Raw genomic sequence first — 26340 nt, 5'->3', positions numbered from 1 at the left:
AGAACTGGCTTCACAGATAGAACACAGAAGTTGTTTCCAAAAAGCGGTTCCCAGTCTTTTGGGCTTGTGAAACCCTAAAATTTTGCCTTATGGTCTCATGCACTGACTTGTTGTTAAGTCAATGACTTATTTTCCAGATGACACAAGTTCCTTTTAGGTCACAAACAGGTGAAAACATGCACCATTTCACAAAAAAGTTGAGGGAAAGCCAGAAAATGTAACATGCTGTCAGTTACTGAAGTTACCAGCTATGAAGCAACCCAGCAACCCAAACTCCACTTAAATCCAATCCAAGAAATACAGGACAGTAGATACGTTAATCATTTTTATTAACTATCATTAAATAGGTTTCACTGATGTAAAATATTGTAGTGCGGTGGTTGTGATGTGCTCCTTGTCCTTTCGATTGAACATTCTGTTATACTGTAGCCAGCTGTTGACTGCTGTTACAGTATTTTGGATAAACGTATTTTTGTATTTGGGAACATGACTAAACAAAAAGGTTTTATCTTCCAAACGCATTCAACACCTCTGAAGGAGGCATATAATGTCAAAATCGGATTTTCTCAATTCATTATCTTTGTCAAAATAGTCACAGTAACAAGATAGAAATAAGTCTCTCTGCAATATCTAGACAGCGGTACTTCTATCGGTCAAGTTTATCTAAAGCTTTGCTCTTTTGTGTTGACTTCTTGGGTAAATTGACAACAAATACAAATGTATGACAGTGGCAAGAGTCTGAAGCCATAACTTTACAGAAGCATGCACAAAGAGCAACTACAAACTTATTTCTAATATTATTATATGTCATTACTAACATATTTGTTTTCTAAATCAATCAAACAATCAATACATATTTTTAGTGACACCCGTAATACAAAGTATCTTTAGTACAGTAAAGTACACCAGTAACTCTTTGGAGCAGTTATCAGATACATTGGTGGACCCCTAAGTGGCTCACAAACCGTGGATTGGGAACCAGTGTTTTAGACAATTTTGGTAAGAAAAGTGTTATGTTGTCATAAAGCACATTTGAGTGCAGTTGTGCAGATTTTATGAATCTGCAGGCTGACAATAAATTCAGCACTATGACAATGGTCCTGAATTTAAATCAACTAATGAAATTCTGGTTCGATATCGGTGACATAAAAACCACAATGTGAATGCAGCATCTTGTCAGAGAAATATTTTTGAATGTTACACCTGAAAGCGAAAGCATGCAAGAGGAAATGCACAGTTCAGATGAGCAGACACAAAACACCAATGCTACAAAGAAACTACAAAGAAACACGCATACTAACAGACAAAAAACAAAGCAAAAGACAAGGCCTCGCTGCTCTGGTGAACTACAAGAGGTTAGAAGTCAGAAGCAACACTTTACAAAAGAGAGAAGCGCATTCTGTGGAAACATCAGAAATATGAAAAAAAAATATTGAGTACCATACAACACACATTAAAAGTATATGTGTTAATAAATTTGGATGCAAACGCTACTGTGAGCAGACATGCCTTTTATATACTTTAAATCTCCTTTAGATGTCCTTGAGCAAGGCACTGCACCTCAACCAGCCTTTAGAGCTGCAGCTCCACTGCTGAACCTGATATATCTTCCTCTATATTAAAGTCTTAATACTTGGCAGGTATCTTGGCAGTCATTTTGAAGCACTTTAGAACAAACTTTTAACTTTTAAACTTTTCAGTGGTTACTGACACATAAAAACTGCATGTACAGAAGTCCAGTTAAATCTGATTTTAAAAGGAGAAAATACTAGAAAAGTTAGCCGACTTTCCCCAAAATATGCTTTTCCCCCCTGAAAGCTACACTTCTGTCACAATTCTTCAATACATCTCAACTAGACATTTGCTGAGTAACGTGCCTCTCCACTTAAGTGACCCTCCCTGTGTTTATACCTCTGTGTGCCAATCTGTGTATTTTATGCATATATGAGACACAACAACAGCAGCGCTAACGACTCTAATCACCATGACAACTACAACACCAGTTCGTGAGGCAAAAGCTGAAGCTGAAAAAAAGAAGATAAAGATGGGCAGTAACAGACGGGTGGACTAGAAGAGATGGATCAACAATGTGAAATAACAAATACACAAGTTGGACATCGAGCAGCCGAGAGATTCAGAGCTCTGAAAAAGGACAAAAGTAGGACAAGGACTCATCCTTCAGAGTTTAAGAATGAGCAAGATGACGAGTAAAAGTAAGATATTTAAAAAAATTAATTAAATTATATTTTAAATACAGCATGACGTTAAAAATTGACAGACTGAAAATAAATGGGCCAACAGCTGGAGAGATGGAGAGGCTGAAACAAAGAGAGACTAAAGGTGTACTACCAGATTAGATCTTGCTGTATAGTAGAGCTCCTCAACACAGTCCAGATAGGGCTCAGAATCACACTGGTCAGCAAGACAGAGCGAGAGAGACCTCAGTTAATACATTAACCTGTCCTGGACTAATGGTGGGGAACAGGTAGGAATGGTGATATGGAGGGAAGGGATGAGTTGTGAAAAATGAGTTTGGGTTAAAGCTGTGTCCACGCTGGAAATGATTCGCTCGTCGCACATCGCTTTCAAGCTGGCGGCTCATCGTTTTGAGACATTCCAGGTTCCGGTTGTCTAAGTTACTCTCTATAGTTTACTACCAGGTCATATGTCGGTCAAGGGTATTCTTCAGTTGCTTGCCTGGAAGTTGGGAACAGTTTATCTCGGGTCCCGCCCACTTCAAGGCAGCAACAGTTAAGTTGTCTTTATTTGCTTCAAGTCGCCAAATGTCATTCTATGTCTATGGGTCACTATGAATCACTTCCAGTGTGTACGTAGCTTAAGGCCATTTTTATTTATTTTTTAATAGGTCCTTGACTTGGCAAGAAAAGGGTAGGGTATATTTGAGTAATAATCTTAAGAGAGGAGGAGACAGATGTGAGTTTAAAACATATAGATGGAGGTTTGAAATGGAGAGAAAATAATAAACTGTGCTACAACAGCATATATGTGAGCCTACAAAATATAAAATTAATAAGGGTATTTTTCATAACCTTCTATAAACAAATTAAACAACTAATGGTAGCCAGCTGTATTCTGGGTAGTATTTCCACACATGTATTTCCCACTCATCATGGGTAAGGATATCCTGGTATGATTAGGCTATTAACGTTTTCTTTGAACCGTGCTTATTCCAAAGTGTAATTTAAATGAATTCTTCCAATTTTGCCAAGAAAAATGGTCAAATATTCAGCCAGAAGATGGTTGATGGATACCAAAAAGTCTGATTGGGACATTTATCTAAATATTAGTGGGTGTGTATGTATACTTTAGAACCTGTGTGGATACAAGAAATCCAAAAATATTTCAAACTTGTGCACTCAGTCCTTGCTTTGTTAAGTTATTAAAGACATAAGGTGTACAATCATTGCATCCTGGAAAGAGAACAGTTCATGTTAAAAGCCAGAATTTACCATGGCATTCAAGCCCATGATGAGTGTCCGTAAACTTGTGATCAGCGTTTTAGAGGTACTGTCTGTTACTATGGGTCTGTTTGATTTTTGGCCACTATAGCAAAAAAAAAAAAAAAAAACTTGCACAGAGTCTCTTTTGAGCAAAATGTTATAATATGAATGCTAAAAAACAGCACGGCAGCCCTCACCAGATAGAACTTGGAGCTACAAGCTAAAAGCTAAAATCTACACATGTCACAAAACAAATGTAATGCAAGCTGTTAAAGTTCCCTTAAGAAGAAAGTAGAAATGGACAAATGAATGATTGTTGATAAATGATGATATACAGATCATATGATGTTAATAGGATAGCATTATTCCAAATTTAGAGATCAAAAGATAAAGGGGCTACGGAGAGGACAAAATAAAGGTTTGGTTAGACTTTTTGGTGAACTATCAAACAAAACTTTAAGAGGGTGGGGACAGTGGAAGAAGTGCAAAGAAAGGACAAAAGGTGAAAAGGATGTCAGGGAGCAACATATACTGGGAAAAAAATATCAAGAAATAATAGCTCAGCCAAAGATTTTCCTAAAGAACTTATGCTAACTTTTTAACCAAAACTGAGCATAATCTGACCAAGATAAATTACAAATTTTATGCAAATGAAAGCCAAGAACACGACTTTTATTCTAATGAGTTCTGTCCAACCAGTAGTGAAAGAAAGCTACTACTGACAAATTATACCTGTGTTTGTCAAACAGCAATAACAAGAGGTCTACAGTTACAACTTCATTCAAATGAATCCATTAAGCTGTTTATCCAGCTGAGTTGTGTATTTTAATCTAGTGAAATAACACTGTTCAGACACAGCCTTCAGGATTTGGTGAATCCCAAAACATTCCAGGTCAAATTGGACTTTTAATCCCTCCAGCAAGCACAAGATCCACCAGGGTCTACTCTCTTTACAATATATTCACTTAACCTCTACTCTAAGCTTAAAACACCCTGGAAAGTCAGCCTGCTGGTTACTGTAAATCCGATTTTATATGCAACTGGGCATTAGATTTCTGCCAATCTTGTTGTTATACCCATATAATAATTAGCAAAACATGCCATTCCTAACCCTTAGAATATTTAACTAGGATTGGTTCAACACAGACAGAGAAAAACATTGATTGGTGGAGGTGCCATGTGTGATTAGGTGAGGGACAGCCATGTTGGTACTGGTTAATTAACAACCACACAAATCTCCTCTCATTCGCAAACATACAAACATAATGTCACCAACTCACCGGTTCATGATGAGGTTGTGTTTCCTTTTCCAAAAGACTATCAAACTTCACTTGATCGACTGAGAAAGGCAAAATAAGAGAGAGTGGGGAGGACAGGAGAAAGGGAATATCATGAGGTAGGGAGATATATACCGAGTAAGATTACTGAAGAAGGAGAAAAAAGATACTAAAGGCATTGTATTTATTCACATTGACCTTTTGTAGCAACTCACATTTCATCTCGGACAGTGTTTTTCCTTCCCTGGTGCTCCTGCTGGTGGAGCGGATACGATAAGGAACCGGGGACTATCAGGAAATAAAAAGCAAAGCAGACAGTGAAAAAGCTGCTCAAAGATTGGACACTCAGTGTAGCGGTTTGCACTAGATTTGGAAAGATCACAATAGGTTTAAGAACAAAAACATAATCCCACTGCTATTTCCTGTGGGTGGGATTTGATGACACAGCAAAAATAGACACACACACACACACACACACACACACACACACACACACACACACACACACACACTGCAAGAACACGACCAAAACAAACAACAGCAACACAGTCAGAGGAAAACCATTCATCACCCGTTTGGTTTCAAACACTGGATACCTGTAAGCTGTAAAGTCCTCTTTACATTGGGAGATTTATGACAGAGGATAACATGAGAGATTGTCAAACAGTATCTCATCAGCATCATCTAATGATCTACATTCTCAATAGAAGCGGAAAAACAAGGTTTAACTGCTGAAATGGAAAACTGTAATTGGTTATGTAATGTTTCATGAGTGCAGCTGGTCATTCTTATTTTGAACCACAGTTATTGTTAATTTAAATTAAAATCTAAACTCAATCCCACAGAAATCTAATGACACAGCAACCTCAGTGCATGCTTATGAAGCACTGGAAGACAAACCAAGACTACAAAAGACCATGCATCAATCAAAGCAACATTTAGCACTCGGCTCCTCCAACAGACACTTTTGTTTGCTTTTATTTAAGACCAACTTGTTATAAAGTCCCTTCTCATAAGACACAAACCATCATTAATACCTGAAAGGTTAAAGACAAGTGAAGATGGCTTCCATAACTATAACATTTTAGCAACCTACAGCCTTTTAGCCTTCCACGACACTTTGCCTACAATTTGAAATATCAAAAGGTTGGAGGGGTTTTTTTCCCCATGTGTTTGTGAATGAATTTGACACTTAAAAGCACAATTGTAGGAAGTGTGACAATGTGATATTTTTGAAGCCATCTTCATGAATTTAGGCACTTCTTTATCATCCCAGGTGCTACAGAACTGAAGTGAATGGAAAAAATCCTTAGCGATGCTACTTATGCCTTCTTTCCACTAGCAAACGCTCGAGCTGACTTTTAGGGCTTTTTGTTTGGTGGTAGTGCTGACTTGGCCGGGTTTCCAAGCAAGGGCAAGTTCAGCTGAAAATGTGACGTCAGCACACTGCATGTCACTGATAGGCGAGGGAGTAACGTCACTGGATTAGTCATGAGGGTGACTCCTGCGCAAGAATCAAACTGCTATTTTTTTTAAAATTTTTTTTAGACATGGCAAATAGGGAAATGGGCTACACACAAACCAACACTGGTCCAATGACAAGATGCAGATGTATTTGTGCTAATGACAGAATCCAGAGGGAGCTAGACCATGGTTGTGTTGTATTTGTGTTGCATACATATGAGACATTAAAGTGGTATAAAACTATAATGGAAAACAACGGAAACCGAGTAGAGCAAAGTAGAGTCAAGTTGAGGCGCTAGTGGAAAAGAGTCATAACTGACCTGATTTCCTGCAACTAAAGATTCTCGCCAATGTTGCCAGTTGTTGTTGTTGGAAGGTTACTTTTGTCTGCCTATAGTTACTATATGTCAGTCATAAACACTATAAACTTTATAATTTGCTACATTTACAAAGGCATTTCTATTCTACTGCTGTTTTTTTAAAGTTTTTTACTTAATTATTTTTTGTTTTTAATTGGGATCCTTATATCTGTGACATTTTTACCTTAATGAAATATATGTTTTATCTTATTCTATTTTAATGATCCACTGATTTATTCTACTTAAGTTGAGCCATTTATAGGCTGTGCTTAATGTTTTGGCTGCTGTAATACAAGAGTTTTTCAAATTATTAGGAGAAATACAGTGGACCTTATCCTTTCATGGCCTTTTATTTGTTCACAACTACACAGAGATGACGTTAAACCCAGTAAGTAATAAATCACCGGAATTTCCTTATAGCCAACCCTTATCTTTCTATTTTGTTCACACACAAGCGCTGAGCAGTTGTGGCTTAAATCATTAACTTCAACTGTGTTCTGAAAATTTTAAAGTTTTAAAGCTTTAAGTAATCTCATTACTTAAAGCATTCAAGTAAAACTTTAACAAATGTGCTTAAGATATTATAAGCAAATTTTAGAATAAGAATAATGACGCAATTTTGTGTGATGCAGTTGTATAAAGTCAGCTGATTTGAATGTCAACAGAAAGGTCTATTAAACTGCCATAGTAATCCATCAAATGACTGTTTCACATACCAATGTCGACTTCCACGGCAACACCAGCAGAAACTGAATTGGAAATTTACTTTCTATTCATTCAGTTCTGTAGTCCTATTCCCAGTGAGGTCAAAAAAAAAAAACTACTGTCAGAAGAGTTTGTGTTAGAATGACATCAGTGCAGACATTGCAGCCACAGTAGTACCTTCCTACGGGCTGCAAAACGGGGTGCACGTCGAGCACCGGGACTTATGGGAAGAAAGTGACCCCTGTACTTAAACTAAGGATTCAGAGGATCGGGGAGGGGGAATAGAAGACAGGAGAAGAAAATAAAATGTGGGGAGGTAAAAGAAGTGCTAAAAAGAAGAAGAGAAAAACAAAAGTGAACCAAAAACAGAAAATGAGAAATAAATCTGAGAGAAGTAAAAGAAGAAGTGGAAAGAGAGGAATAAGTAAGAAAGGGAAAGACAGAGCAGAAAGATGACTCACATGTGACAAAGAAAGGAGGGAGTAAGCATGGAGAGAAAAAGCTGTGAATGACAAAGGAATTTAATGAAAGCACAAATGAGGAGACAGAAGGAAGTGGAGGAGGAAGAAAAGAAGCATGATAGAGTAAAACACAATCACATTTATGCTTGGCCCGACGAAACTTTGGGTTTAACAGAAAATCCTGAAGGTCAAAGGTTACCTCAGGCTCAGGGTCGTCATCATCAAAGTCGTTGAAGGTGCTGTGGTCGGGGTTGTTGGCTTTATCCAGCAGCTCAATCGCTAGCGTCCTGCTGAGAGGCTGGGAAACAAAAGGGTGCTGGAAGAGAAACAAGAGTTGGAATCAATCCAGGTGACATCACCAATGGCACATTTTTAAAACAAAAAAATAAAAAAATAAAAAAACTGTACTGGGTAACATGTGATTCTTAAATAAGCAGAGCTGCGACTAATCCAGCTGCTCATTAGGGTGCTGACAAATTGATATGCCGTTTAAATAATAGCCCTAATTGCTGTAGCACATAGTGATGAATGATGCTTACAAAGCAAACTGAAGTTTATGCTTTCCTTCCATTATTTAGATCTTGCTTCATGCATCATATATCACGTTGCTCCAGCTTCTTTTATACACAGTACCTTTTAACATCACAGAATGCACCTAGTACACATGTGTACGCTTCATATATAATACATGACACCATGACCACTTAGAAGTTTTATAAGATATTGAGGACTGATCGAATGAGGAAAAAAAAATTATTACAAAAGGTTATAATTTTTTAACAGTGGATTTTTTAGTAGACTTATTTTGGAAGTCTAATGCTGCTTGCTTGAGGTGTAATCACACATCCTGTTTGGACATCTTGTTTTAAATTTGGCCAATTTCAGCCTTAAAGTATGGCTCATGGGCAGTGATGCAACACATTAAAGTGTAGCTTTACAAGTAACCTTTTCACTGTGTTTGAGATACTGGCCGGACCTACATTGGGTTAAAATAGCAACCCTTTAACCTGAATTTCACTTTGAAGAAAACAACCAAGTTGCAGGCAACAAATCTGCACAAAAAGCTGCATAGTGTGTGGTAGTGCTGTGTGGTTGCTCTCGCTCAGGCATGCGCCTTAAAAACTGCTGTTTGTGTCAAACTGAATACTGGGTCCGTCTGACACAGTAGTTTATATATGCACATTTTAGGTTCATGACAAACCTGCAGAGCACACATGCAGGTGGCCCGAATAGGATTTCCACAAAGCAACCAAAAAATAGCAGCAAAGCTGGAAGCTATCCATCAGGCTGCCTCAAAAAGGAGATCTGCCAAATCTGAAATGGCTTTTGATATTTATAAACCGTGTTGGGCAATTTTGTCAGCATGCCTAGTTTCCTGACTTAACATAAAAGTTGGGTGGGAAGCCCTATTATTTTTGTTTGTTTTACATCATGTAAATATGATTGGAGATGGACCGTAATGTCTGAAAGTTAAACTTTCCTCACCTGCAGCAGTTTCTCAGCTGTGGGTCTCTTTTTTGGGTTCTTGGTCAGAGCCAGTTTGACAAAATGGTGGAAGTTATTCGTCCTATTAGTTCAGCAGGGAGAGTAATGCAGAGAAAAAAGGAAAAAGGTTTAATGTTTTAGCCCTATAAAATGATAAAAACTGGTCATTTAAACAGCTGGGTGTTACATCTATAGCAAATGTGAGCAAGACCAAAATATATGCAAAAGCATGACAGTGTCTTACCACTTCACTTTATCTTTCAACTTAGGAGGCTGGAAATTACTCTTTGTCATTAAGAACAGAGCCCTGTTGGGAGAGAAGAAGAAAAAACTTAGGAAAATCGCCTTTACAAGCATAGCAAGAGATTCTTTCCTAGCACTCAGTAATAAAGCCAATTTGATACACAATATCTACTCCAAATGACTAAAGCCAGTGTAATATATCAAAAGAATAAAGATTAACATCTCCAGGACATAAATACAGCAACATTTTGTAAAGAAACCTTCTAGACTTGTCACACAAAAATTATCTAAAGCTAATAACATTAATGTCTGTCAGTGGTTCTGACATTCATTAAATACATGCAGAGATGCATGCTAAGAATTACATTTTGAAAATAATATTATAAACATTCTTTACTATCATTGCATCATCACAGCCCGCACACACTCCTACCTCATTGGGTGCAGGTCGAACATGGGTGGCTGCAGTTCAGCAAGCTCTATTGCAGTGATACCCACAGCCCAGATATCACACAACTGGTTGTAACCCCCTTTCCTCTCCACTGCTGCTACCTCAGGAGCCATCCTGTACAAGGAAACCAAACAGAAGGACTGTATGAAAACAAGATGCATATAAGAGGGAGAAATGATCAACTATCCAAATGGGTTACACAGCTACACACAAGCACAGAATGTGAACTTTATACAGTATTTCCCAGCAGTAGCACAGAAACTTCCCAACATAACCCCAAATGCAGCTCTTTGATTTCTCTACAACTAACAAGTACTATTTATTTCTGGGTTTCGTTCTTTTGCACTAAAGAACAGCTAATATAATAAAGGAGAGAAACACATTAGTTAACAAATCCCTATGTGTAAAAGGATGACCCATTAGCAGCAAACATTGTATTGAACGATGATTAAAGCACTCTTACAGAACAGAAGGAGTGAATGTATCCAACAAATCAGTGAGTGGATCAGCCAGAACGCTGAAAAGGCTCAAGTAATTGTTTTTGGCTCCAGAAATGCAAGGTTAGAAGTCTTTCAGGTCAATTTTTACCTTATTTTAATCATTAATTTTTATTTTAATAATTTTAATCTTTTTTTCCATTAATTATTTATAATTTTAATGCATTTGTCTCATATTTTCCTCAGTAAAGCACTCTGAATTGCTTCTGTATGAAAAGTGCTTGCCTTGCCCTGTCCTGCTGGGTCTTATTTTTATTGTTCTACCTGTGTACCCCTATGCAACATCAGTGAAGCTTTTGGTTAAATATAAACAACTTACCAGTAAGGAGTTCCAATGAATGACTTCCTCTTTGCTAGGGTTGCTGTGATCTGGGCTGATACGCCAAAGTCAGCTAAGGAATAAAGAAGAAGAAAAAAGAGGAGAGGAAAAAGTGGATAAAGGGAAATAGAATTAGAGGAATGTAATGATTGAGAAGGGAGAATGTAAAGAAATAAATACAAAGTGAAAGAGGAACAGAAGAGAGGCCAAGTAAAAAAGGAAAAAAAAAAAAAAACAAGTCAGCAAATGAGGCCATTCAGATTCAGTCTGTTGAAGCAGAAGGTAATTGCAGGCCTTGCGTGTTTCTCTCACCTAGTTTCACATAGCCATTGTCTGTCAGGAGGATGTTGGCTCCCTGTAGGGGACGGAAAGAAAACAAAAAAAAAAAAACAACAAAAACAAAACATACTGAGCTTTAGGATCAAACACACAATTTTACACTTCAACTAAATTCTACATATTAATACTAATTATAATAAGTATAATTAGTATTAATTATTAACTTAGCTGGTAGTGGGGGAATGTCTATTCATTTCTCCTATAACAAACACAAGCTATATGTGGTTGTACACCAACAACACAAAGTGTAAATGTATAGCCAATATGTAGATTTTCAGAAATCAGATTTAACAACTAATCATGACTATAACTTTATTTATGAACAAATCATTGCCCACTGCCTTTTTCTCCAAACTCACCTTAATGTCTCTGTGCATTTTGCCTTTATTGTGCAGGTAGTATAAACCCTGTAAACAGAATTACACAGCAAATGACGTTACCGTTACTATTACTCATAAAATAAGACAACAATAACATGATAAAGATAATGAAATCTTAAATCTTAATCTCAATCTTGCCCACATTATCAGTACTGTAGACACTACCTGTAGGGTCTCCCGTGACATGTAAGCTATCTGTGATTCTGACAAAGGCCCAGTTACTGGAATATTAGATAAAAAAAAGACAGAAACCATGAGGGGAAAAAAGGAGACTATCAAAGATTACAGTAAAAACGAAATGGTTTGAATCATTGTGCCTGGGTGTCCTTACCATGATAGATATCTTGCAGAGAACCACCTCCACAGTACTCCATGCTGATCCATAACTTATCTCTTCTGCACACACACAAAGAGAACTCTGTCTAAGTGCATGTTTACATTTACTCACAAGGTATGAGCCCTTCGCCTCCTTCGATCTGTCTTACACCAGCTTGTGTTTTTCCTCTCTGACACTCATAGTTTTTTCGAATAAAAATATGAGACACTTAAATATCAATTAAATGCACTCTAATAATAACCATAAGAAAATACTGCACTCCACATCTGGCACACACACACTCTCTTACCGGAGATAACTGCCAAAATAGGCAACAATGTTGGAGTGTTTACAGTCCTTCATCATTATAATCTCCTGCTGCACGACTGCAAAGTCCTCACCTTCAATAAAAACAAACACAATATTATTATAGTGATCATTTAGTATGTATTTTGGCATTGTTATGACTTACAGAATAACACAAAGCGCGAAGAAGGCTGGGTTTGTTTATTATTTTCTGTTTCTGACAGACTGTTCTTGCACTTGTGTCTGAACCACTAAGAGGAGCACAAACTGAAGCAAAGCAGTTCATCAGTCCAAAAGCATAAATTGTACAGTAATTAAACAAGTAAGTAAACAATATTTCTTTATATAGGACTTTCTGCAGATTGAATTCATGACATGCTATAAAAAAACCAATACATAGCATACACAGTGGTAGGATATAGTTCAACAGCTGTCCTGTAATGTCTAGCAGTGTCCCCCAAACAATATTTTTTGGGCCCGATATTGTTAGTGACAAATCAGCTGTCATGAATTCAAGGTTACAGATGCACCAACTGATCAGATGGGGGCCAGTTTTCAGGATTCCTAGCCTGGACTGGTAACCAGCTGCTCAACATCGTCTATGTCCAATTATGAGCCAGTTCCTTTCATGCATGTGCAAAATGTGCAAACTGACACTGGCAAATATTGCACACTCATATGAGCAGCCACACATTGTTAGTGTGTGCCTGTGGCTGTTAGCGACTTCTTCGCTGCAAGTGAGGATGATGCAAAGTTCGCCAAACTAGATCATCAGTGAACTGGCATGAAAACTTAAATTAAGTATCGTCACAGAGCTGAAGATGGTTATTTAAACTGAAGAAGGAAAAAAAAGGTAACAAAAGGAAAGTGGCCAAAGCTACGTGGCGTGCAGATGGAACCACAAAGCATGTAGCCTCAATATGAGCCTTGGTATGAGCAGTGGAAGAAAAAGAGAAAAGGGTTGCTCCCTTGTTATCTGGTGAATGATGTAAGTTAAACAAGTTAAATGATGTAAGTAACTTAAATTTGTGTTTTTGTAGAAATCTGTTACACCTGTTTTTGTTTGGAAAGATAAATTATGTGTACATTAACTCATTTAATTTTCTATTATTTACTTTCAGAGTTGTTTAACAGTGAAGATCGTGTAACTTGTGCAGTTTAGGGGAACTGTAAAGTCTGATAACTGATTTAGTTATAAAAATACAATTCTGCATTGAAGAAAAGTTTATTTTTACCTTGTATATGGTGTGATTTGAAAATTAGAATTTTCAAAAATTGGAAATTAGCAAGTAAAAAAACAACAAATAAATACATAAATAAATAAATAATAAAACAGATCTAAAATCAGAAAGCCAATTACATTGCATCGCTTCTAAGATTGAACTCTAGATCTCCTGGCTTGATCTCCCCTCTCTACAGAGGGAGAGAGAGTTGCACCTTTGTTGCTAGGTGGTTATGAAAAGCCTCTAAATCTAGCCTCACTGTCGCTAGGGCGGTAAAAGTAAAGTGAACTAAAGTGTCATCATCGCTACTTAAAGAGGGAGGGTCAACTCAGGCAAAAGCACAGATGACATCTATTACCACAAAAAAAAGAAAAAAAAAGAATATTTGAATGTCAAAAACCCGGTATCTACCCAAAGAAAGGGCATTCGAACATCTGACTATTTGGATTATTCAAATATTTTACTTACTAAATGAAATGCACGATTTAAACAAGAAAAAGAAAAGTGAGGGAAAGGACACAGTTAAGGGGGGGAAAAGAGCACAAGTATCAGTGAGTGCTGGGTAAGAGGGCATAGTATGGAAAAGAGGTTTGTAATAAAGAGCTTCACAGACTAAAATAACAATCTGTTGGTGAATCTATAGAGAAAACTGAATAAGGAATATGACTTAGGAGCGAAAGAGAGAGATATGCACACACTAAATACAAAATGGACAGCAACAAAAAGTGGCAGAAAAGGGAATAGACAAAGATGAAGAGCAGGATATAGGAATGGAAAGACAAGGAGTAAGATAAAGCAAAAATAGGGGATATAAAGGAATAGACAGGAAGATAAGAACTATTATTTAGCAAGAAAAAGTGAGGTAAAGGATTTGAAAGAGAGCATAAGTAGGACACACTTAATGATGCTCCAGGTGACTAACTCGTCATTTAAATGAGAGAAAAAAAGAAAGTATACTATTTGACTTTTTCTGTCTTTTTTTAAAAAAAAAGACAGAAATGCAGAGGGTGTCCTAACATCTCTGAACCGGTACTTGCCATTGTACGTTTAGTAATATAATAATAATAACATGTTTAACCAACTGGTATTTCCGGTGCCAACGAGCAAGGGCGTCAAGTTTTAAACGTCTAGTCAGCTAGTTGCACACATCCCTAGATTCAACAAGAAAAAAAAGTAGAAAGAGGAATTCAAAAACATGAGGAGTAGGATACAGCGAGAAAAAAAAGGGAGATAAAGAGAGACAAAGATGAGGTAACTCACCGGGTTCCAGTTTGATGACTTTGATAGCAGCCAGCTCTCCTGTGTTTACATTACGAGCCTAAAGTATGACAAGAAGGAAAGTGAGTCATTGTAGGCTTGAACATGAACAGCAGTCATTAAGCAAAGTTGTTTAAGCAAGATCAAGGTACAACGTGACAGAACTGGAGAGCAGATAGAGAGAAACCCTAACTGTTTTCACTGCACCTCAGAGCACAAGAAAAACGAAACTGTAATGTTCATTAGATGAGTTTCTATCAGCTGAGAGGAAGCTGAAAGAAACACCGAATCCACAAAAATGCCACCATCAAATATTGATGGTAAATATAATTGGTACCTTTTTGCCATGAGTGCTTGTGTCTTATTTTTTTCAAAATCAGTTGTTTGTAGCCAGTATAGCAAATTAAAAATGTTCTGACATAACTCATTCGCAACCCTTTAAACCACAAACAGGATGGGGGAGGAATGTGTGGACTTGTTTTTCCTAAATTCCTGAAAAGCTGGCATAAGTCAGAAAAGAGGGGAACGGCAGTACAGAGGCAGATTTTCTATAAATAGAGGACTGCTGTTTACATTTAGCAGGAGTGCTGATGGGGTCAGAGAGGAATTACATATGAAATATACATGAGGAAAGAGATTCTTTTTCTTTTGGGTGATGCATGAATTGCGTGCTTCACTCAGGGCAAGAAAATGCCCACTGGCCTGTGTGTGACATAGAAGCAGCACTGTATGTGTGAGAGAATGGGGAAAAGAGTCCAGCACATTCCACATGGGAAGGAAAAAAAGAGCTTCAATACTATGAACAACCTAGGAGTACGGTGACATTGATCTAATACTTTTGGAATATTACTGAGTCTTAATTCTTGGTGGGGGGAAAGACATCAACATCTCCGGTCATTCTGATTCTTGACACAAGTTCATATTAATTTAACATTAGGGCGAGATGCATTTACATTCCTTAGCACACAAAATAATGACACAAGCACAAACATGTCTGAGAGCGAGAGCAGGGTGACAGCCTCCCAGAATGATTTAGTACTTTTAAGGAAAAGAAAAAAAAAAAAAAGGAAAAGGGAGCTACTTAAGTAGTATGTAATTCGTTTGGCTTCAAACAGACCTTCAACATAAAACAGTGCTGTGCAAAATATGCAAGAAAAGAAAAAAAAGAAAAGCTTAAGGGTGGAAACATCAAACTTGTTTCAGTGCTTGAGCAAAAACACAGTGTAGAGTACATCCAAGCTATGGATGCGAGGATGTGATGTGAGCAGCTGTTGATGTGAGGCCCAAAAGTAAGCTCGCTATAGGAGTTCATATGATGCCAATCCAAACCCCGCAAACAGCTGGTTAAAAGCTCAACCCAGGATGCAACATCCCAAATAGCAAATATTTTTTTAATTTAAATGGATTATGAGACAATATTATGCAAGATCCTGAAGAGCTACGATGCTAACTTACTTTATTCATTGGTAAACTAAATTTATAAGCAGTTATGTTGTCCTTTTACTTACATTTCCAGATTTGTGTTCCTATTTGACTTATGCTGTAGCACTGATATTGCACTATAATGGTGCTGCTGGCACCCTGTGGCCATAAATTCGCACTTTGAATCGGGCAGTCTGTCATCTCTGACAGCAGCTCGTTGGAAAAAGGATGAAAAATGTCCTTCACTTGTTTGCACTAATAAATCATGCTCCCTGCACGCTGCAATCACAGATAAAACATTATTCAGTATATTTTTTTTTATTGTGCTAAATGGTCACTTTGCAGGGAAGCTAGCCTATATAGGAGAGTAAAATAAGTGTCCATTTTAACATAAAAAGAGTATGAAATTAAAAACCCTTTGAAAATACAAATAAAATAAGTATCAAAATGAGAAGAATTTAAAATGTAATGTTCTTTTTACTGGCTGTGATATCACAGCAGGTATTATTTTACCATGGCAGTCCATCTGTGTCATCATGGCAAAACAAGATCTTGAGGACACCTATGGTAACAAGAACTACCACAAAGGCAGAGTACAGACAGACAGAAACATAAGGGAGGGACTCGCCACTTACAAAAAAAAAATCTGAAAAGTTGTATGACACATGACCTGACCGTACCGGCAAAAGCCAACACACACACGATGATTTAAACAACCAAACTATGAAGTTGCAGTTGTGTTGTTGCACTGACACAAGCACATGTGTAGCAGAATAAATTACTGCTGCCACAACCGCTCGGATGCTTTGCTGAGAAGAATGCCAAAAGGTCAAGACTTGCTAGGCAGGAATCTGGAACATCAAGACTCAGTCAGAAAACTTTACAGGTGTGTAGCTGCACTATAATGAAACCACAAGGGTGTGTCCCCAGAATTCATTAGTACTGCACTTGGTATAAGTCCATCACCACCAGGATACTGTGTGTCAGATGCTGTGAAGCATAACGTGCTGACAGAACAGAGCAGTGACAGCCACCGTGGCTTAAGGGAAAAAAACAAAACAAAGTGGCACAAACAATGACTCAAACTTTACCGAGATCACTTCAGTAGTGTGCACTGTGGTCACACAATAGTGATGACAAAATAAATGTAAAAAAAAAATCAAGGATAACCACAGGAAAAAACAATGTTAATGCCAAAAACTATTCAGCAACACCACACAGAACACAGACACGTGAATTTTATTTTTATCCAACTATAGGATTTAAAAAAATAACAATTCAAGTGAAGGAGGAGAACCAAGACCGATCCACATCAAAACAAAGTGGGGGGAGGGTGAGAGAGACAAAGAGAAGCAAAGAGAGAAGGAGATGGATGCAGAGTGGAGAGCAGAGACAGAGCGTCTTCAGACAGACCAGAGATGACTCATGGTCGCTCGGTGCCTCTGTTGGTGGCAAAAACACAGCCAGACTCAATTTTAGAGGCTTGCTGCTGGGACTGACTGATGGGTATTCCATCTTTCTGCAGCCAAGGGCCTGAAGGTTTGATCATTTGTTTAAAAACCAAAGTTTAGGCAGGAAAATTAGTAACAACCTCTTTCTTCCTGAAATATTACAGTGGCCACAACACAGAAGCACACTGTTGTTTCTAAATTTTACAAAGTAAAAGAAGTCAGTGTTGGAATAAAACATTAACAAATTCTCATAAAAGCATACATAGTTTTGGTGGCAGACTGTGGCTCAAGCGGTTTCCCCTCCTTTCGTGATTCAGGATATCAGCTGCTCAGTTCGGGGCCTCTTTTCATAATGAATAATTGTATTTATTCAGTGAGTGGGGTAAGTCAAGGGTGGAGGCAGGCCAGTTCATCACCCGGGCATTTTTTTTTGCTATGGGCATTGCTGTTGTAATACAAAAAGAATGTGGTGTGGCACTGTCTTGCTGAAATAGGCAAGCCGTTCCCTTGTAATTATTCAGCCTGAACTGCAAGAAATGTGGCTCCAAAATCTGTATACAGATACAGTGTTCAGCTGCAGTTGTGCTAAACAGATGTGCCCCACTAACACACACGCGATGATTTTAGAACTTCACTCAATCTATCTTAAATGATCTTCAGCCCAGAGAGGCATCTCCAGATCTTGGTTTCTCCAGATGTCTCTTTCCTGTACCATACTCTTTCCTGTATGGTACAGTTTAACCTTGCATAACCTTCCATATTAGCACCATCCTCTCCTGTCTCCATAAACTTGTTGCAGTTATGATCTTACACTCCGTTACCATCTCATCTTCACTTTGTCTAATTTCTTCGAACTTTGAGGGTGAAAAACCCACCGTCAAAACAAACACACTTCCATGTAAGAGTGATCCAGTATAATCAGCTCCTTCTGCTAAAGGCCACTGAGCAGCTCCACTGCAAAAGCGCTGGAGTTAATGCCTGGCCTGGGGCAACAATTACAATAGTAGTTAGCCATTTACTTCCTTTGACAAGATTTCTCCAAGAGATTTCAGCTGTCCTTCCAATTACCACCACGCTTCACTGAACTTTAAGATAACCAGTGCATTAAGTAATGTCAAGTTCATGACTTAAGAGTTTCTGCTTTTAGTTTGCTCATTAACATTAATTTCTCAACTTTCATCTTAACTCTCCCTTAAGATTGTTACTTTTTAAAAAGACAAACATGATCTTTTCCTCTGCTGGTTAAGCGATGAAGCTTGAACCATTTTAAACATACTGGAAAAACATAAAAAGGTTACACAATTTTTAAACAATTACTCCTGGATTTAACTTTACCAACCTGCTGATTGGTCTGCAAGTTAAGTTTATAAAGATGACGTTCCATAAGTAACATATTTTGGCTCTCAAAAATGGTTCAAGTGCCACTCCATAGCTTGTTTACGCAAAAAGTTTAGTCCAATTCACAACGTCACTGAGCCATTACAAACACATGGCCCCAGGCGGCGGGGACAGGTGAGGTGAAAGCCAAATGCACTTGAGTGTACTTAATTTGTACACCTGTTTTTTAACGAAATACCCACTCACTCAAGTAGAACACCCATAAACACTGAGGCACACGCAGAACCCAGAACTTCAAGTCCACTTCAATCGTTCTTTCTTTTTAAGCACTCAAAGTCGTATCCTGTATGCATGCTGCAAATTATCAGTATAATTCACTTCACTGGCATCAACATTTAGTGTCAGCCTGTGAAGTTGCATACCACACACCTCACACAACGCTGTAAGACCTACCCACCCAAACGTCTCCATAAATATGCACACTATGTGTATGCAGCAACAGTGTTAGTGGAGTCATAGAAAAAGTACATTTATTCATAACACAAGCAACAATGGTCAAAACAGACATAAAAATTCCTTCCAGGAGTTTGGCATTTAGCCCGAGCCAGGGTTAAGAACTCAATATCATCACATCTTGAAATAGGATTTGATGCTTTTGCTATAACGGTGCCAGGAGTTACTGAACAGCTTCAGCAAAAGCGCTGTACTCTGGCACAAGTATAATCAACAAGATGATCCAAACAACACTGAGAGATCTAAGGCCTTCCTAGTCCTTAGTAAAGAGGGGCCTATAAATTTCAGTGACATATTACTGCTGAAGAGCGTAAAATTACCCCTGCTGTATTTAAAACAATTGGTGTAGGTGGCAGTCAGCACAAATAGAACCCAATCCAAACAGACATTTCCGTTAAAGACGAGGCAAATTCACAGAGTCCACTGCATCTGAAAACTTGAGCTTGTTGCCAGGAATACAAATCTGTATTACTCCTCAAGCCATCAAAAAGACATTTAACCAAGTGTGGTAAAACAGCGCTTTGTGTTTCTTTCTGTGTCATAGTTAAGCAAAGAGACTGGGAGCCACATATTTGGAAGTCCAATGTAATAACTAGCTCTCTTTATTTTCATTGTGGCCTTTCATTAGCTTTAATGTTGCCCTGATTTAATTTAAGCATTTAAAGTGCCAAGTATTTGAAATGACAAAAATAATACAAACCATAAAAGCTCCATCACAAAACATGCAACACAAGAGTCAAATCAAGTAAGAAACAACTTCAAAAAGTAACAGTAGCAGCTCCTTTAATTCAAAAGAGCTAAACCTGCTGAGTGCAAGTTTTCCAGTTCAAATGCAGCAAATATGCTGCTTTACAAGGGAAGGCCCACAGACTTCCTCACATCACACCATAACTTCTTTTGTGCTCAACTGGAGTCACACCACTCACTGTGTGGATTGTGCAAACCAACAGCTAATCCTGGCAGACTTTTTTTTTTATTACTCATTTAGGATTAAATAAAATGATCGACTCCAGCCCACAGGATTGTGCATGGACCTGTATTAACCTGGTTTAGCTGAAGTTTAAATAACTGGTTACACCCTCGTTCAAGATATTGTGTACCACAGTGGGCTCGTGATTTGTTTACATAGTTAAAATGCTTTGAACAGGAGACTGATATGTCAATTTTGACAGTCTATACAGAGCAAGGATTACAAAGTGTTGCACAAGAGCTCTGAATTCATTTGTTAAACAAAGCATTTTAATTTTGCACTCTCTAAAAGAAAGGCAATTATGTCTACGCTGAAAATCTTTGATCACACACTAATCCCAGGAATACACCATCGTCCTGTGCCTTGGATGTGGCTGACAGAGCTAATCGCACCCACTGAAGATAATGGTTCTGCCTCCACCTGACAAACTACTGTGCGTTTCTGAAGCACCCCAGAAGTACCTCTCCATGTTGTACAGCTTTTATTCCATTTTTTGTCAACTACATATAGGAAAAGATGATGACAGGAAGACAGAAAATCCAGTCCAATTTCAAAATAAAAGACCCCTTGCCGACTAAATCATATGACTTTAAGCTGTGCAAGGAAGTGAACAAAACTGTCAGAAACGCAGTGTTTTTTTGGATTTAATGTGATCCCTGCTTGACTGCAGGCAACAAACTTTTAACATTAGCATTTTTCAGCAGCATTAAGGCCAGGATTAACATCTACTGACACCTCATGGATGCTTAGCTGCCATGCCACAGTACTCTTGCAACATAATGGCAGTGCTGGCTTCTATGTGGATGCCATCAAAGAGCCACATTTGCACCCTTAAAATTTGACATCACTCAGACCCTATAATGCAGAAGCAGAAAGTATCACATCTGTATTACACCTACTGTAACAGGGAACCAAACTACAGCATCTACCACGCTGCATGACAGCACAGTCACAATGTTGTTATTACCAGTTCCTTGCCACTGCACCGCATTATTAATTACTCTGTAAACATGCGCGTTATCACTACTCAGCAGCACTAGTGGCGCAGAGACAAAATCCTGCAGAGTAGATTAACACGATAGCAACTACAATTTTCAACGTAAGGCCCAAGAGTACTTCACGAACCGTGCGTTTCTTGAGAGTATGCAGGCTGAGGTCTTTATACTCCACCACAGTGAGCAAACAACTGAAGGAACAAGGACAAAAACAGGATGGTTGTGGACCAGCAGCTTCAATTGTGACTCTACAGCCATCTGTGCTTGCGTGTCTACGCAGGTGATGATACATTCATCTTATTCTGTGTGTATGTGTTGCACTGGGGCTCACCGCTCCACCGTCTTCCTCTGTTAGACTAGCGTGAAACAATAGGACATGAACACACACACACACGCGGAGGAAGTGAAGATTCCTGCATTCCTATACCACGGAGACTCAACTGTGCCACACACACAAGTTCTGGGCAGAGGAACTATTACTGTCACATTTATAACCAATATGGATATCATTCTTTCCATTCTTTAAAAAAAAGTAAGTGAATGTGCAAAAAAAAAGCCACGTAATACAGCTTCAACTGTGGATGACGGGACGAAAGGCTTGTATTACTTTTAAGACCAGCCTGTTCTCATTCCCTGGGAGCCAAATACTGCTTTTTTGTCAAAGCCACTGGTGTGTCGCAGATACACACTCGCCTTTGGTGTCTCCATCTTCACACATCGGATGATGGCAGTAGTGAGACGGGTTTGATCACTCCCAACACATCGTGTATGGATGCCTGTAAAGCAGTGGTCCCCAACCCCCGGGCCATGGACCGGTTGTTTGGTACCGGGCCACGAGAATTGAGGCTTGGGTGTGAAATTTATGGTTTTTGGGGTTTTTATCAGTTTTTATTGTTATTTTTTTATCGTTTTTATCATTAACTCGGCTTCCCTGGGTCTTTTCCCGTGTGTTATGAATAGATTTTCTTTTTTTGGTACCGGTACTGGTTTTATTTTGTTGTATTTATCCGCGACACCTTAAAGGCCGGTCCGTGAAAATATTGTGGGACATAAACCAGTCCACGGCGCAAAAAAGGTTGGGTAAAGGCTGTAAAGGATCTCTTGATGTCACATTTGAATGTTTTGGTTAAGCATCATTTTCTAATGCACAGAATGAAGAGGCACAAGCTTTCCTGCTTAAATCAAGGGAAGTAAAAACCAGACAAAGCAAAACATAAACCTCAAAAAAGGACTTGAACCACACCGCAGTCTTCTTTCTGACAACTGCGTGACTTCCTCCAGTGCCATTTCTCCAACATCCTAATGCAGAGTTTCAATTTAAGGCCATTTTAAAAGTCAAACTCGCACCACAATACATTTAACAAATGGTCTGTTTTTCTCAGTGTCAATAACCAGACACAAATAGCTATGTCGACTCTGGCATGTGCAGATGTCCATGCTAGTAAACGGACTCAAAATCAGTTTAAATACCATTGCTAACCTCTTACAAGAAATCTAATATTTTGCAGATTGCTGTAGTGTTTCTTGAAAACACAGCAATTCTCACATTTATTAGTCAACAACTAATATCTGTCACAAGCCAAGACCGTTCGACCCCTGCGTTCTCAATCTGAAGCTACAAGCAGCATCACCTCGAGAAAATATGTAGACTAAAACAACATAAGTCATCGTATGAGTACTCGGTCTGTGCTTTGTCTGTTGACGCAAATAGAGTGAGGGCAGGTACAGCAGTAGTACGTCTGGGACAGGTTTCTTTTTATGACTTTAGAGCAACATATTGAGCTGACACTTGCATTTATTGAAGCAGTATAGATGATAAAGTGGAACTTAAAAAGAAGAGTGTAGTCGCTCCACCGCTCGCCCAGAATTAAGTGGCAAATCAATAAAAATGGTAGTGAGAGAAAGCTTGGTTTGTCAATGTCATTTTTTTTTCTGTTGGCTTATCTTTGACTCACCCAGAAGACTGGCAAACATAAGTGTGCTGCGTGCAGTTTACTGCTATCATGTTCCGGGAATTCTTAACATGAAAGTTGACACTGAATATACCTTTTGTTTTCAAAAAGCAATGTAATCCACGAAGGTGAATCAGACAAAACTGTCACCTCTTATACAAGAGGAGTAGGAAGGCTGTTTTCCAGTGTCGATACGTGGAGGATTTGCATTCAGGAATACCAATCCTGTGTCTAGTTTCTGTTATTTATTTCTGGGGAAATAATGTGGTGTTAAATGCTGATAAACTGACCACCATTAAATACTCACTTGTCCCAGCTTACTACACAGCCTCAGGGTTGTGCCACAACCCTTATGTCTACCTTACGTCACCTTACTTTGAAGGTAAACATTTTATTCATATGACATGGAGACTTGTAGTTCTACCGCCTGATCACCATTTTAAGGTATTTTCCTCCATGGATCCTTATCTGGGTTCTGGGAGAAACACCTGAACCCTTGGTGCATATTTGACCTGAAATGGCTCGCTTTACAGATATTACTAATTACCATGCAGTGTTAGTGGTTTCACAAAATACAGGTTCCCCTCATTATAAAATTTGAGCTACAAATTCACCCTGAAAACTCTCTATTGTGAGGCTCAGATTTGTGATCTTTTACACAGAAGGCCTGTCTCAACATCAGCCAATGCTCCTCCTACAGTTTCTAACAGATACACACAGAGTGGCAGGTCCACAAACAGAGGAGAAAACAAGCTAGCAGAGTTCATGCTTTATTTCCTGCTCAAACATTCCTGTCCAAGCCACACTTTTTCACACAGTGGTAGAACCAAATATAGGCATCGGTGAGGTTTACCATGTGCCTTGGTGCTTAGAAGCACATCCAGAGGTTTCAGGTCTTTCAGTAAATCCCTGCTGGAACAATGAAATAGACATTTAGCTACATAATGATCGTAGTTCCTACAGTATAGCAACCATATCAACACATTAATCTGCTTCCAGTGAGAAATTATAACTTAACTCATAATTCTGCCATATTTAAGTTGTGTCGTTGGGTGCTTTTTGTCCTTTATAACTGTTTTTCAAGTTACTTTGGTGCACATTAATCAGCTATGTGCCGTTTGTTCCAGGCCTGGAAGGGGAATCAAGTCTGAGATGCCAACCTACCTATCTACAACAAGGCAAGATACTGAACTTAAATTAGAAACAAACAAGATTAGGAGCAGCGGAGGGTGGGCGGGTATGGGGGGCACAATTGTGAAAACGCACACAAAATAAATAAGGATATAATATCCATATGATGGACTAGTTAGGATTGAAATTAACAGACTGTGCGTGTTCAAAAAGACTGGAAATATTTAATATCTATAGTCTTTAGGATTCCTGTAATTACCACAAAGAGCCTGGAGGTTAACCAAACATCATCAAGTCCTATTACCGTGTTTAATGAATCTCCAGTGTACAAAAAGCCTCCCTCACACAGCAGTTAAATTCCACAACAGAGTGACTATTACACAAACAAATACATAACTGAGGGTATAGATGGTTAACTTTTGTAACCTTACTGATTTGCTACAGAGGGCAGATCAAATGGGTAAGACTGATAGATTTACTTTTTTATGCCCATGATTCTCAGTTTTAGAGTTACAGTATCCTGGCCTACACATTCTCATTGGTTTTCATGTACTGCAGCATTATTTGGGGACACTTTGTCATATTTTGTATCATTTCCCATGATACATGACCAGCTTGTTGCTTTTCTGTTATTGTACGTGACTATGACTGCTGTTGTTTTGTGTTACATATAACGAACACTAATACAGTCGATGAGACTATGATGGAGTTGCACAGCATTCAGGAACTGCCTTACAGTTTGGATTACAGGCTTTGGGTTCCCAGCACTGGGCCTCGGTAAAGTGTGGAGCCCAGTGACTAAGAGGCCAACTGTATTACACAGCCTACATAAAAATGAGCACCACAGTTCTTTAAAAATGACCCGACGAGTGCCTACTGACTTTAAAGTGTGAAAAACAACAATATGAAGTGGTTATTTCACGGTTGTTGTTATTGTAGCTTGGTCAGATCTGAGCGCTTTAGCCAAAGGCAAGGCAGCTGTCAGTCTCTGTCCGGGATACGCGGACAGGTTTAACATGTTTTGCGAAGCCTCTACGATACTACAAACAGCCAGTAAACTAGCAGGTAGTCTCTTTTTTAGTGTGTCTTCATGTAAGGGTAACAAATCACCGCATGTTCACTACTTGCGACAGTTTTCTCACGTAGCATCAAGACGTCCCAGCTAGCTTCTTGATGCTATCAAGTTAGTAGAGTCCGTTGTCGGACAGCTAAGCTACTGCAGGTCTATTACCGGACAAGCATCAACCACTCCTACTTCTTCTTTAATATTAACTGCTGTTATTCACAACACGATTTAGACCACAGCCACAGTCCAGCGAGTGCAAACAAGCACGTCGACGTAGCGCAATTTGTGCAACAACTCACTTACACGGAGGTAAATATGATCGGTGCTCAACAAACCAAGAATTAACGTTGGGTTTACATTAAACGTTAACTAAGTCTTAACCCGGGCATGTTAGCAGCCAGAAAACATTAACATAATGGTAACCCGGATCTCTAAACAAGCATGGATAAGAAGGCCAAGACAATAACAACCATAAACACCAGCGAAGTCCAACATTTGCTGTGTCCGACAATGGAATTATAACATGAGTAGCACAGTAATTACTGTACCAACAACCATCAAAACAAAAACCTTCTAGTAACAGCATATTAGAAACAGCCCACTTATGACTATAGAAACGATTCGTTACTGTTATAACACCACTGTAGGACGGCAAGACTGTCAATACGCTCGTGGTGTTTAACTACTCTGTGTCCGAAAATGGAACTATGTGATTGCGCACTGCAGTTTTACCTTGTACACATCTCCGTATGTGCCGCTTCCTATCCTCTGGATCAGCTCGAAATCCTCCTGCGGATTCCGCCGGGACAGGTCGACACTGGAGTTCATCATTTCCACTGCCGATTACGGCGCTGATCGCGCACGGTTGACGAACCCCAACAATGTATGAAAACAGATATTTAAAGAAAAACATACGGCGTCAGAAAATCCCAGCCTGAATCCAATGTAGCTCCAACATG

At 38.7% G+C, this 26340-nt stretch overlaps 1 protein-coding gene across 5 annotated transcripts in view; it reads right to left on the bottom strand.

The window, feature by feature from the left end:
- Positions 1-26340, bottom strand: part of LOC116324866 (mitogen-activated protein kinase kinase kinase kinase 3) — a 45313-nt gene extending 18973 nt beyond the window's left edge. For 3 of the 5 annotated variants that reach the window (XM_031745635.2, XM_039621547.1, XM_039621549.1), the window contains exons 1-15: positions 26114-26340; positions 14547-14604; positions 12068-12158; positions 11773-11837; positions 11607-11662; positions 11421-11468; positions 11035-11077; positions 10723-10795; positions 9889-10020; positions 9457-9519; positions 9213-9294; positions 7927-8043; positions 4954-5026; positions 4742-4800; positions 2350-2412 (exon numbers count right to left, since the gene is read on the bottom strand). In XM_031745635.2, the coding sequence (XP_031601495.2) occupies positions 2350-2412; positions 4742-4800; positions 4954-5026; positions 7927-8043; positions 9213-9294; positions 9457-9519; positions 9889-10020; positions 10723-10795; positions 11035-11077; positions 11421-11468; positions 11607-11662; positions 11773-11837; positions 12068-12158; positions 14547-14604; positions 26114-26212 (1122 nt within the window). In that variant the 5' untranslated portion in view covers positions 26213-26340. The remainder of the gene's footprint in view (positions 1-2349; positions 2413-4741; positions 4801-4953; positions 5027-7926; positions 8044-9212; positions 9295-9456; positions 9520-9888; positions 10021-10722; positions 10796-11034; positions 11078-11420; positions 11469-11606; positions 11663-11772; positions 11838-12067; positions 12159-14546; positions 14605-26113) is intronic. The other 2 variants (XM_031745636.2, XM_039621550.1) reach the window with 1 other exon arrangement.

The sequence above is a fragment of the Oreochromis aureus genome, linkage group 13 (assembly GCF_013358895.1).
Source record: "Oreochromis aureus strain Israel breed Guangdong linkage group 13, ZZ_aureus, whole genome shotgun sequence".
NCBI lineage: Eukaryota > Metazoa > Chordata > Actinopteri > Cichliformes > Cichlidae > Oreochromis > Oreochromis aureus.
This window is presented reverse-complemented; position numbering and strand designations above follow the sequence as displayed.